The 13464-nt window shown below is 34.0% G+C and overlaps 1 protein-coding gene across 5 annotated transcripts in view; it reads left to right on the top strand.

Moving 5' to 3' along the window:
* The window catches only part of LOC150093840 (polypeptide N-acetylgalactosaminyltransferase 2-like), a 137355-nt gene that overhangs the window by 71098 nt on the left and 52793 nt on the right, over positions 1-13464 (top strand). For 3 of the 5 annotated variants that reach the window (XM_090412709.1, XM_090412707.1, XM_090412710.1), the window contains exon 3: positions 957-3925. In XM_090412709.1, coding sequence (XP_090268835.1) covers positions 1054-2727 — 1674 coding nt within the window. In that variant the 5' untranslated portion in view covers positions 957-1053 and the 3' untranslated portion in view covers positions 2728-3925. Of the gene's footprint in view, positions 1-437; positions 534-956; positions 3926-13464 lie in introns of those variants that run through there. The other 2 variants (XM_090412706.1, XR_016550301.1) reach the window with 2 other exon arrangements.

Below are 13464 nucleotides of genomic sequence, written 5' to 3'. Positions count from 1 at the left end.
TTTTTCTCTCCCTCCCCTTGTGTCTTTATACAAGACACGTTTCTATACCGAAAACCAAAAGGGTGTCTCTTAAGCAAGATCAGAAAAAAGTGAATTTGGCTAGAATAGTATAGTTAAGAAACCACTGGCTTTTAAAGGCCGAGGCAGATTGCTTGCACAACTTTTCCATGAAAAGACGAGGTCACTGTCACGAGCTGTATTTTCGTCGTTTTCCAAATACGCATTTCTCCGCGGTTGACGTATTCTCGGCGGATGTTATGTGAACCTGGTGTTGGGCATGCGCACTCCTTAAAATTGCTGATTCACTGTTGTGCTCTGTGTTTGTCTAGGTATAGTTAACCGGTGTCGGTTGTTTGATGCGTCTGAATGCGACCACGTTGATAATAATTCAGCAATTATAACGATGATTTCATTTAAAATCGAATACTACATTTTAGAAAAAATGTTCAGTAGGTATATATGTTAACTGTGCAATGTCTTTTGCGAAATTACGGCACCGCATACATTTTATTGAACAGTAACGTGTTTAAAGCGTAAGTCCTCATTTGTTGGTTGCTGCCTCTTTATCTGTTATTGTCAGTAAAAGTTATACATAAATTTTATATTAACTTTTTACATGGCATGAGTTTCCATTTTCTGTAAAGCATTCTGTAAGCACACACATGTATAAACAGATTTCCATATATCTTCATAAATAGTGATACGAATTTTCAAGCGGAAAACTTGTGGGTTTAAACGAGTGGCAGTCAGCTGTTTTGATCGCGTGTGCTATCAATACCCACAGAGGTTTCCTTGCATGAAGTTCGTTGTTGGTAGTCTTAAGCAAGTTAAAGTTTAAATAAGTTACGAATTTTATGTTTTCTAAATTAGAAAGGTATAATTACAAGTTATTTTTAAAATCGTTTTAATGAAGTACTTCTACTCACTGCACTGCTTGGCTGCTTTATTTCCTGTAGTTAAAATTGAAGAGTCTTCTCATGGTCGGATCTGCATAAAGGAACAAGCAGAAATTTAACTCCTGGACTTAAGTGTGTCTGCACTGGGTTTGGCAAGATGACTGTAGCAGCACGCCGCAGAGTGAGGTATCTTGTGATTTTGATTTTGTCTCTTGGATCACTAACTTTATACTTGTTAAAGACAACTAAAGGGGCTTCAGAAGAAAATAAAGCTCTCAGGTTGAAGCAATCATCAGAGCAAATTTTTGAACAAAAACTTAATTCTGATACAACAGATCCAAGGCTTGGGTGGAGATATTTTGATGAAAAGACATATGTTGCAAAATCTAGACTCCAGCCAGGTGCTGATGCCTATGCACGCAATAAATTTAATCAAGAAGCTAGTGATAAACTGTCAAGTAACAGAGAGATTCCTGATACTCGTCATCCTAGGTGCTCCACTAAAACCTACAGACGTGATTTTCCACCAACTAGTGTCATTATTACATTTCACAATGAAGCCAGGTCAGCTTTATTACGAACAATAGTTAGTGTCTTAAATAGAAGTCCAGATCACTTGATTAAGGAAATCATTTTAGTTGATGATTTTAGTGATGATCCCTCTGATGGACAGGAATTGGCAAAAATCCAGAAAGTTCGTATACTTAGAAATGAAAAACGAGAGGGTTTGGTTCGGTCTCGCGTAAAAGGTGCAGATGCTGCAACTGCTGAAATACTAACTTTTCTGGATAGCCATTGTGAATGTAATGTAAACTGGCTTGAACCATTACTTGAAAGAGTTATTGAAGATTCTACAAGAGTTGTTTGTCCAGTGATTGATGTTATAAATATGGATGACTTCAAATATTATGGTGCATCTACTGATCTGAGAGGTGGGTTTGAATGGAATTTAGTTTTTAAATGGGAGTTTCTATCAACCAAAGAAAGACAGCAGAGGTCTTCTGATCCTACATCTCCAATCAAAACACCAATGATTGCAGGTGGTTTGTTTCTTATTTACAAAAGTTACTTTGATAAACTTGGTAAATATGATACTCAGATGGATATATGGGGAGGTGAAAATCTTGAAATATCATTTCGGGTATGGCAGTGTGGTGGAAGTCTTGAAATAATACCATGTAGTAGAATAGGGCATGTATTCCGAAAACAACATCCTTACTCTTTTCCTGGGGGAAGTGGTAATGTTTTTGCTAGAAATACCAAACGAGCAGCAGAAGTTTGGATGGATGATTATAAAAAATATTATTACTCAGCAGTTCCTGTAGCAAAAAATGTACCAATTGGTAGTATAGATGATCGTACTGAATTGCGAAAGAAACTAAACTGCAAGCCATTCAAATGGTTCCTTGAAAATGTGTATCCAGAATTAAAAATACCTAATCGTGGTGCACGTCGTCATGGTTCTATGCGTCAGGGACTATTATGCATGGATACGCTCGGACATTCAGCTGGAGGATATGTTGGCATGTACAGCTGCCATGGTGCTGGTGGAAATCAAGAATGGCAATTTTCTCGAGATCACTTAATTAAGCATGATGAATTGTGTTTAAGTCTTCCTAACCCAAAAGTTCACTCCCAAATAATTTTACAGCATTGTAAAGATAATATTAGTCAGAAATGGTACTGGTGGAAAAATGGACATATGCTAAAACATTTTGCTCATGATTTATGCATTGACAGTGAGAATTACCATACTGAAGGATTAAGAGTTAGCATGTGTAATGATAAACTTATGAGTCAGCAGTGGACCTATATCAGTAGTGTAAAGTGATGTTATACAATAGTTATTTATTAAATTGTGCCAGTGTATAGATGTTATTGAACTTTATGGACCCCATATTTCTTCTATATAAATTACTTAATCTTTATAATGATTTTGTGATTTTGACAGTTGTTTCATATTTAAAGAACTTTTTTTTTTTACAAAGTTTTTACATTAGATATTTGTAGTCTATTTTTAAAGTATTAGCTAGTCAAATTCTCAGTGATGTATGATGTATAGTTATATTAGAGTGGATTACAAAACAAAAGCTGCCTATGCATGCAGTGAGTGGTACAGAAGTACACTAATATTAAATTATGGAGCAGAGAGAGAGAGATTTCATTACTTATGGAAGTCTTATTTTTAATGTTCTTAAACATAATTTTTATAATGTAGCTTAAGCATGATGATAACTTCAACAGACTTTGCTGTATTTTATTATTATTATAAACATCTTATATAAATGATAGCAGAATGATTTGGAAATATAATTAAAACACACATAATTATGTGAAAAACAGTCTGGCTTTGTTCTGTTTTAGGGGAATCTTCATATGTTTCATATGTGTTGTACCTGACACTTCCAAATTTCTGTTGTTTTCAGCTGTTGCCTTGTTTATGTTATTTCATTTTTGATTACTAGTTAGCAGTTATGAAACTTTAAGATATCTTTCCATTCTTTGTGCCATCAGCCACATAGTAATAGATTACTAACTTTTACAGAAAGGCTTATAGTTCCTGCAGTAGGGACATATACTCCAAGAGTCCACTGACAATAATTCTTATTTGAGGCTACTCAGTATGTGAAATTTAAGAGTATTTGTTTCAGGAGGTTTTTTTTTCCCCCTTCTATTCTATTACTTGTTTAAAGTTGTACATAATACACAGAAAGAATTGTTATATGTTAATCTGTTAAGTCAGTGAACAAGGATTATGTATTTTTGATTTTATGATATGTAAGTTTTGTATGTAGTTGAAGGTTAGTTGCTGCATTTTTGTTCACATTTCTTTTACAGTTGAATTGGTTACCAGTTATGGAAATTGATATTTAATCTTAAATAACATAAGCACAATGGCTGATGTGTGATATATGTTTGAGGGATTTGATTTCAGGTGAAGCTTATTAAATGCCATTAGGTAATTTGTTAGCTCAGTCTTACTATTTCTCAATAAAATTTGAGCATAAATATATATTATTCCCATCTCTTTCAGTACTGCACTGTAGTCATTTTTTTTTTTTTTTTTTTTTTTTTTTTAAGAAAGTTTGGGGTGGTTATTTATTTGCCCTATCCAGAAAGACTGAACTTTCTAGGTCAACATAATAATATAATCTGGTGCTTGCCTTTATTGGCATCTCTACTAAAAATTCATGTTGTTTGGGCATTTAAGCAATACTGCCAAAGAAAGTGACTTTTTTTTTTCATAATTTCACTTGAGTATAGTGCCAAAATGTTTTGTGTGCCTACCTATGGTGCAACCAAAAAGTCACTTTGCTGAATTATGCAATAAAAATCCTATTTTTGAAACTAGGCAAGATTTCAGTTGTGTCTGCGTGAAAGAAAGAGGAAGGGGCACTGAAAATGTGTTATAAAATGATTGTATATGAGAAGGAAAGAATGAATGTATCTTTATTTTTTTATTATTTTTTCTTTGTCAAGTGCATAAAATTTAGTCTTCAGTTTATTTTTTGGAATTGCTGGTGAGTTGTAGTTAACTGCTTCAGTGCATTTTTTTTTTTTAATTTATAATAGGTAAATTTTTTTAATCACATATACATTTACAATACACACACACACACTTTTATGTGAATTATTAACTCTTGCAAGAGTTATTGTTAATGGGTCCATGGAGTCCAAAGACTTATCACAGGAGTTCACAATATACCTATCATACCTCTTGCGATGTAACCAAATTCACCATGGGAGTAAGAAACCAACCGTTATTATAACAACGCCTATCGTACCTCTCCTTAAACTGATTCACCGACAGAGAACTGACAGCTGCCTCTAGCAGCCCATTCCATTCATTTACCACCTCCCCTTAACAAAGCCATGCTGACCTCTAAAAAGTATCTATCAGATCTTGAATTCTGGTTTTAACCAACTTTTCCCAAACCTTAGCGCCTCCGTAGCGCAATTGGAAGAATGACGGTACATTGCGCCCTTCGATTGGAATAGAATCTACCCAGAAACTCAGGTTTTTCATCCCGCATACAGACAAATCGGCCCTTCAGAACACGCAATTTACAGACAAAAAATACTAGTTGTTGTGGTGGTGGACGGTAGATGGCGCTGATGGAGATGATTCGTAGTAGAGGTTCGGTGTAGTGGTTGAGACAGTTGTAGGTGTCCTCACGTGATGAGTCTTCGGACTCCTTGGAGGTATCAGGAATAATAATAATTAACCACCACCCCCGAGATAGTAACAGGTCTGCGGTTTTCAACCTCTGTTTTTGACCTACTTTTATGCAATGGAACTATCATACCCTCCTTGGAACTACACCTGAGCTGAGACTTAATAAAAAGACTAGTCAATGCAAGGCATTGACTAGTCTTTTTATTTGACTAGTCTCCCTTGCACATTCACGCAATCCATCCATTGAAATCCCATTTAATCCTATGGAAGAATTCATGTTCCATATCCACCTATGTCTCATGAGCTCTCTCTATTGTACCTTTATCTTGTTGATAAACTTTCACAAAATAATCACGCAACTATTTCTTTTGGTTCTATTACCATTCTATTGGCAGCATTCAAAGATAGCTTTCCATAAAGCTATTAAAATTTTTAATAAAAATGAGAAATGATGCAGATGTACTGGTGCTTCAGAGCGATTTGAATAAAGTGACTATGTGGGTAGACAGTGGAGATGTCAATTTAACATCAGTAAATGTAAGGTTTTGCATTTTGGATCTCAAAAAAGTAAAGGCTGCATATCATATTGGAGACATTGTATTACAGGAGGTGGAGGAAGCGTGTGATCTTGGGATATTGGTGGATAAAGAATTGAAGTTCAAAGGACATATTGCAAAAATAATAACAACAGTAAAGAAATGACAGTATACTAAGAAAAACACTGACAAATAGAGAACGATGTGGTCATTCCACTGTACAAGGCTTTGATTAGACCACATCTGGACTACTGCGCATTGATTTGGTTTCCTAGGTGAGAAGCAAACTGGAAAAAAGTTCAGAGGCGAATAACAAAAGCAATATCGGGATTGTGGAATACTGACTGTGAAGACAGGTTGAGAGAATGTAGATTACAGATGCTAGTCAGGTGGAAGAGGGGCAATATTGAGACATATAAATTACTAAGGGGTGCTTATCAAATAGATACCGAGGATATTTTTCAAAGGGTACAACCCTTTGAAAAATATCCTCAGTATCTATTTGATAAGAAAAGGAAGGAAGGGGATAGAGATAAGGTCATTCTTGGAAATTGTACAAAGGTATAGTATATAAGAGAGTGGCATGACTTTTTTGCATGGAGAGTGGTTGGTGAGTGGAATTTATTGCCAAATAAGATGTGAGTGCACAAACATTGAACCAATTTAAGATAAGGTATGATAAACATTATCTCTTTTTAGAATGCATCTTACTATAGCCTCCCTTGATGAGTCTTGACTCCAGGTTTTTGTATAATAATAACTATTTTTCTTTTTTACTTGCAACATAGTGAAAAAATTCCTTTTGGATTCACTTTGGAATGTTCAGCCAATACTTTTACCAAAGGCATAATGACTGTGTTTGCAATCTTTAGAGTTAAGGAAGAGTGGTTATGGAAGTACTTATACAATAAGCAAAAGGCAGCATGATTTCTTTGAAATAGAGACTGCAGTGTAAGAGTTAAGGATTGGTAGTTCACATTAAAAAAAAAAAACATGCAGCATCTTGTGGGTTTTAAAGGTTTTTAGTGTGAGAATAGAGCAGTATTCAAAAGTGTAACATTATTATAATGTGTGCATTATATTATATGATATATGAGATTTGTTATAAATTGACAAGGATGACCCAATTGTAAGATATCTTCACCATACAATAAATAAAAAAAAAATTGCTTCAAAACCTTAACCCATAATTTGCATTTATCAAATCTATCATTGTGACCTATTGTAGAATTTTATGGGATCAAAAAGTTTCAGTAAAGTCTGGTGAAGTTATTTATAGCTTATCTAGGTCATTATTAAAATGAAATGGATGAAATGTTATTTGCTAGTCTAATGCTATATGTGTATATATAATGTTAAAAGTAAGCCACTAGTTTGGCACATTGAAATGTATTTCTTGAACTGTAGTATCAGTTAAAATTACTGGCATTTTTTAAAATATTTGAAGTACATTTTAAGTATATAATCTGCAGTATTTTAAATTTAATTTTAAGAAAAGTTTTCTATAATATTAGTCTTATTGATTATAATATTAAGCTACTTCTCCTCCCCTCTTAGATAATGCTTATTTGCTAAGGTTTTCATTATTAAATGATTTAATGAAATCATGTGAATTCAGTTAGCTTTATTAATTTCTCTGTGATTGATATTACAGATTGTTATGATGTATAACAAATATTTTGCCAGTTATTCAAATAAAGTAGTCAACATTGATTTTTTTTTTCTCCCCTCTGGAAAAATCTATAAATGTTTATTGAATATATTGTACAAACAAAAGACACATAGCACAAGTGAGTTTCGTGATGCATTCATTCATATTCATCCAGAGTGATTTACTATATTTATTATTAATAATAATTTTATCCACTGTTAACAAATCATATAAAATAGTAACATTGCCAGTTGTAAGAATATAGGTAAAACAGTTATAGATGTAGCTCTCTTAATGATGTGATTTTAGACTTTTTAGATTGACTAAAGATTACTGTTATCAAGCAAAATAACTTGATCTTTAACTCTTATGAGAACAACTGCTAAGCATTAGCTAATATCAGTGTTGATGATTAGTGCTTGTCATTTGTTCTTGTGTAAACAGGGTATGTATTTTGGAATCTGTTTTAGGATTTTGTGGATAAACTGTTCAGAAGTTTAAGTCATCGGATTGATATTTTTAATTAATAAAATTTTACTTAAACATGGACCAACTATATACTATACTATTAAACACATAGCTTTAATTTATGTTTGTTATACTCAACTGAGTGCTGTTTTGAAGTGTTATCAATTTTTATTATCTTATCTGGTTGAGTATTGTGAACTTGTTGAGATTCTAAACTTCAGAAATATTTGGTATCAAATTGTTAATGTAAGTTGATATATGTGTAGTTAATTTAATTTTGTCCCTGGTTATATTGAAACATAAGAACTAGTGGTATTCTTTTATTCATCATTAATGTGACCTAATTTTAGTATCAGATTTAGAATATGAAAATCTGAAATGTTGCTGGTATTTCACTTTAAAGTATTTAAGTGAATTGTCACACACAAATTTTATAAAAAATGTTTGAATGACTTCAATTTATGAAGTACATTCTTTATGTATTTGAGCACCTGTAATAATAACATAATTATCTATTACTTTCATATAAGCAGAAAATAATTCTTTAATTTTTCCCTAATATTCTAAATGCTTCTGTATGGTTTGGTTACTTGAGATTTTGCAGAGATATTTGATTGCTTGCATGATAAGTTCATTTTTAAACTGAAGCAGTTAGTAGTATACTGGAGGACTAATATGAGTGTGTGCACATATGAGATCCCAGTAGGGCGACATAAGGAATGATTTTCTGTCCATTTTTTTTTTGTTTGTTTGTTTATTCTGTTTGTCAGTTTTATGATACTCAAGTGTCAAGAGGTGCAACTATTTGCAGACGTAAAAATTGGAAGAGCAAGAGGGAAAATCAAATACTGTGATATTTGTTATCTTGAGTTCATTGTGTAGAAATTATGGAGGCAAAAACACACATTAGAGCAATTACTTTACTTACAACTTATAATACACATAAATAAGCTATAGCATAACTTCTTTGTTAACCATTTATACTAGCCTGATGCATAGTGAGGAGGAATAGTAAAATATAAATTATAAAAAATTATGATAAAAAAATTAAAAGTAGAACTACATCCATTGCTACTTGTTAACTTCTCTATAATCCTGTTATCTTTATTTTCCGTCCACTGATCAGATTTCCTTGTGTTGGAGTTCTGCCATTTTGGTCTTCTGATGTTCTATACCTGAATGCTATAGAGGTTGCAGATGGATTTTCCAGATTCTTGGAATTACTAATCCATCATTCTTGTTGAGATTGGGATAATGAATCAGGATCTCACAGTTTCTTTGAATTTCCTTTCTTACAATGTGCAGGAACTTATTACCTTTCCAATTAATTCTATGACACAGTTGGAGTGCCTGATCAAAAAGACCATTTTACCATAATGGAGGAATTTGCTAAAGGAATGATGAACACAAAATATCATTTGTGTTCATGCACTCCAAATGTGTTACAGAATTAATTGGAAAGGCACTAAGTCCCTGCACTTCACCAAAACATCATAGGAAAGAAAATTCAAAGAAACTGGTGAGATCCTGATTCATCATTCCAATCTCAACAAGAATGATGGATTAATAATTTCAAGAATCTAGAAGACCAAGATGGCAGATCTCCAACACAAAATCTGATCAGTGGACAGAAAATAAAGATAACAGGATGATAGAGAAGTTATCAAGTAGCAATAGATGTAGTTTCACTTTTATTTATTTTTAATAATTTTTATTCCATGCATCACTCTTTGTAATGGTTATCAAAGCAGTTATGCTATACCTTAAGTGCACTATGATACAGCTTGCATTTTAGTTCATAAGTATGGATTCCTGACAATGACCTTGATATAGAGGTTAAAATGTTATGAGTTATTTTTCTTAGTTTTAAGTAAAGTTATTGCTCTAATATGTATTTTTGTCTCTGTAATTTCTGTACAATGAATACTGATTACCATGTTACCTTGAGTATTTTATATGCTCAGAAATAATGTTTTAATGTGTCTGTGAAAAGCTCTGGGACTTGGTCATTTCGTACCTCAGTAAGCAAGGTGGTGTTCGCTGAACACTGGGCATCAAAAATCATCTAATCCCAGAATAGGTTAAAAAGCATCAATATCTCAGTGGATCCAAACCCATATCCTAATGATCACATTTGCTATCTCCTTGGCTAGCTATGCTGGCATGATGCACTTTGGTCAGCATAACTTTGAAACTTTTATCATATTAATATACAAGTTGTAAAGTAAAAATTTTGGTTTGTTGGTGGATGAGTGTTAATTTGAAACGGCTTTAATAGTAACTGGTCAACAGCAGACAGAATATTAGGTCACAGTACAATATTGACCAGTATGGATAAGATAGTGGTAACTTGTCTGTATTGTTTATCAATATTTAAGTGATGTGCTCTGATTTAAAATACTTGGTTTTCACATAATGAAATGGAAAAAAATTATAGAAGTTTATCACAACAAATATATTAGGATTATAAATTATATATTTAGTTTAATCATTTCTTTCTCTAATATTAGGATTATTGAATTGTTCATATGACCAGCTGCATATTTTACTATATTGAGCAAAATATGTAGCAATGCTGATTTATTTTTGCTTCATCTACCAAATTTTTCTGCTGGGTTGGAAAGCATATTACAAAAATTATATTCTTGTTTTCCCCAATATTTCATTCTAGAAATTTGCATGCAAAATATCTTCCCAATTAAGCTACTTGTATATAAAGCAGATGATTCTAAAAGTATCTTAGTTATGAAGATATATATGCAAACTGTCATATGCTAAGGGGTAAAATATAGATTAAAAATTAATCTAATTTCTTGTCAAGTATAATATGCTTTCCAAATGTGGGTGGGGTAATTTACCACATATGATGTGACACCACCACTATGCTGCTTGCTGGTTTCAAAGTAGATTGAAAACTTTATTCTCTAGAACAGTGTTTCTAAATTACATACCCTTAATCCATGCATGCTATTAATATGTTATAGGTTTACAATCTTTTGTGAATAGGATCTCCTTGGCACAAAATAAATAAAAATCCAGAGTCTACTGATAATATGGTGATGCCCTGTTTTGTTACTTGTATATGAGGAAATAAGGGCTGCCTTTGAGATAGCTCTTGGTATTTCTGATTCTAGCTCTCATTGATGAGATCTTGTTACATGTCAAAATTAGTTTGGAAAGTAATTTTCGCTATAAATATGACATGAGGTGCTTTGCATTATGTGGTACAAAGAACAAGTTGAAGTGAAGGCAATTGCTCTGTTATAAGTCTTAGTCATGAGGATATTTCCGATATAAAACTCTTGGGCAGATATTTCTTCACCAAGAAATATGAAATAAAACAAGAATGTAATTTGTTAGGTTATGTTTTTTGCTCAGCCAGCATTTGTTTATAACTCATACCTTGCATGTCACTAATATCACCAATTCCTACCAATCTGAATCAAACTAATTAGTTTTGGAAAAGTAACCTTAAAAATGAATATTCATAAGTGATCTTTGAAATAATTGTTATGGCCACCAACTGAGACAAAGATGCTGTAAAAAATCCATTTCACAGAGATGAGAGATGATTAATGTACTTGATTATTGGAGTGGGTGACTGTTGAACTAATAACTTTTATTACTTAAGCATATGGTCACAAGACACCAGGACCAGAATCCAGAATTAAGTTAACATAGCATTCTTTTTAATGGAAAGCATGGATTTGTTAAAGGTTATGTGCTGGTAATCTATTTACTTATTTCACATGACAAGTGAAATGCATACACAATGGTATACTTAAATTTTTGCAAAGGCCTTTGATAGGTTGCCACAAGACAAGTTGGTAATTAAATTGAAATGGATTGGGTTGGATAAGGCAGTTTGGGAAAGTTTCATGGAGGGAGGAATTGGAAGGCTGGGATATCATTAGTGTGTGGGAAATTATGAAAGATTATTTGTTAGCAGCAATGGTAAGTTGTATACCATGAGTGAACAAGAGGACATAATTTGGAGTAAAGTGGATGACAAACAATATTAAACAGGAATTGAATGCAAAAAAGAGCTTATGGAAGAGATATAAGGAGACAGGTGAAGAGAAGATGCATGACGAGTATAAGACACAAGCCAGAAGAGTGACTGGTATGGTAAGGAAGACAAAACTGGAATATGAGAGGAGATTGGCCCTAAGATCCAAAGAAAATCCTAGGTAATTTTTTAGATATGTGGCCAGTAGGAGGAGAAATGACTGTGGGATAAAAATGGAAATAGAGTGACTGATGCAGAGGACATAGTGGAATTGTTCAATGAACACTTTATTAGAGTATTTCATCCTGGAGGAGTCAGTTTTAATGCTAGAGAGATTGGGCAGGTTCGAGATTTAGAGGTACAGGAGGAGAGTGTGTTTCAAATACTGAGTACTCTGGATGTCAGTAAAGCTGTGGGACTGGATGGTATTTCACCACGAGTTTTGAGAGAATGTGCTAGGGAACTGACAGTGCCTTTGACCTGGCTTTTCAATGAAAGTTTGGCTGCAGGAAAGGTGCCCGTGGAATGGAAGGAAAGTAAGATAGTGCCATTGCATAAGGGCGGTAGCAGACTGGAATTGTCTAATTATAGGCCAGTTTGTGTGTCATCAGTAGTTATTAAGATCTTGGAGAAAGTAGTGAAGGACCGTATACAGCATTGACAGATTAGGGTAATGTTATCTGTGAGAGTCAACATGGATTTGTGAAGGGGTGCTCTTGTTTTAGCAATATGCTGGTCTTTTATGATAAAGTTACAAGAGCATTAGATGAGGGAAAGGCATATACTGCCATTTTCTTAGACTTAGCAAAGGTATTTGACAGGGTGCCACATGGTAAGCTGATATTTAAGTTGCAGCACATGGGTCTGGATGTCAGATTGGTCAACTGGATTCAGGATTGGCTGTCCGATAGGTATCAGAGAGTTGTGTATGGTGGGGCAGTTTCAAGGAAGCAGAGGGTTATAAGTGGGGTCTTACAGGCTTCAGTACTGGGACATATATTGTTTAACCTTTATATTTCAATGACATTGTTAGTGGATTGCAAGGGGATATTCAGTTGTTTGTGGATGATGCAAAGCTGGGAAGGATTATTAGTAATAGTGCAGAAGCGGTAGCCCTGCAAGAAGATTTGAATAAGCTAGATAGATGGGCAAATGAATAGGGGTATCGGTTTAATGCAGCAAAATGTAAGGTCTTGAGGTTTGGAAAACATCGATGGGACACTGCATACTCTGTGTAGGAGTTATACTGGAGGAAGTAGGGGAGACAAGAGATCTGGGGGTTGGTGATTGATAGAAACCTGAAATTTAGGGGACATATTGCAAAGGTGGTGAAGGTAGCACAGAGGAGTGCTGCGATAATGAGAAGGACGCTGACCTGCAGAAATAAAACAGTTATCATTCCATTGTATAAGACCCTGATCAGACCATACTTGGACTATTGTTCTCAGATTTGGTCCCCAGGATTTGAAGCGGATAAATTAACTGTGGAAAGGGTACAAAGGCAAATAACAAAGATGGTTTCAGGACTGTACAGTGATAGTTATGAGGATCGGCTTACAGAGTTTGGTGGATAGAAGAAGGTGAGGTGATATGATTGAGACATTTAAACTGTTGAGAGGTGGTTACAAGGTTGACACTTAGGGAGTTCTTTCACTTGATTGAACAGCGGGAAGGAGTGATGACAAGAGGCCATTCCTGGAAGTTATGAAAGGAATCTGTGAGCAAGA

This window comes from Typopeltis vanoorti, chromosome 23, assembly GCF_054136105.1.
Source record: "Typopeltis vanoorti isolate ZY-2024b chromosome 23, IOZ_Tvanoo_1.0, whole genome shotgun sequence".
Taxonomy (NCBI): domain Eukaryota; kingdom Metazoa; phylum Arthropoda; class Arachnida; order Uropygi; family Thelyphonidae; genus Typopeltis; species Typopeltis vanoorti.
The sequence above is the reverse complement of the archived record's forward strand: the minus strand, read 5'-3'. Positions and strand labels throughout refer to the sequence as shown.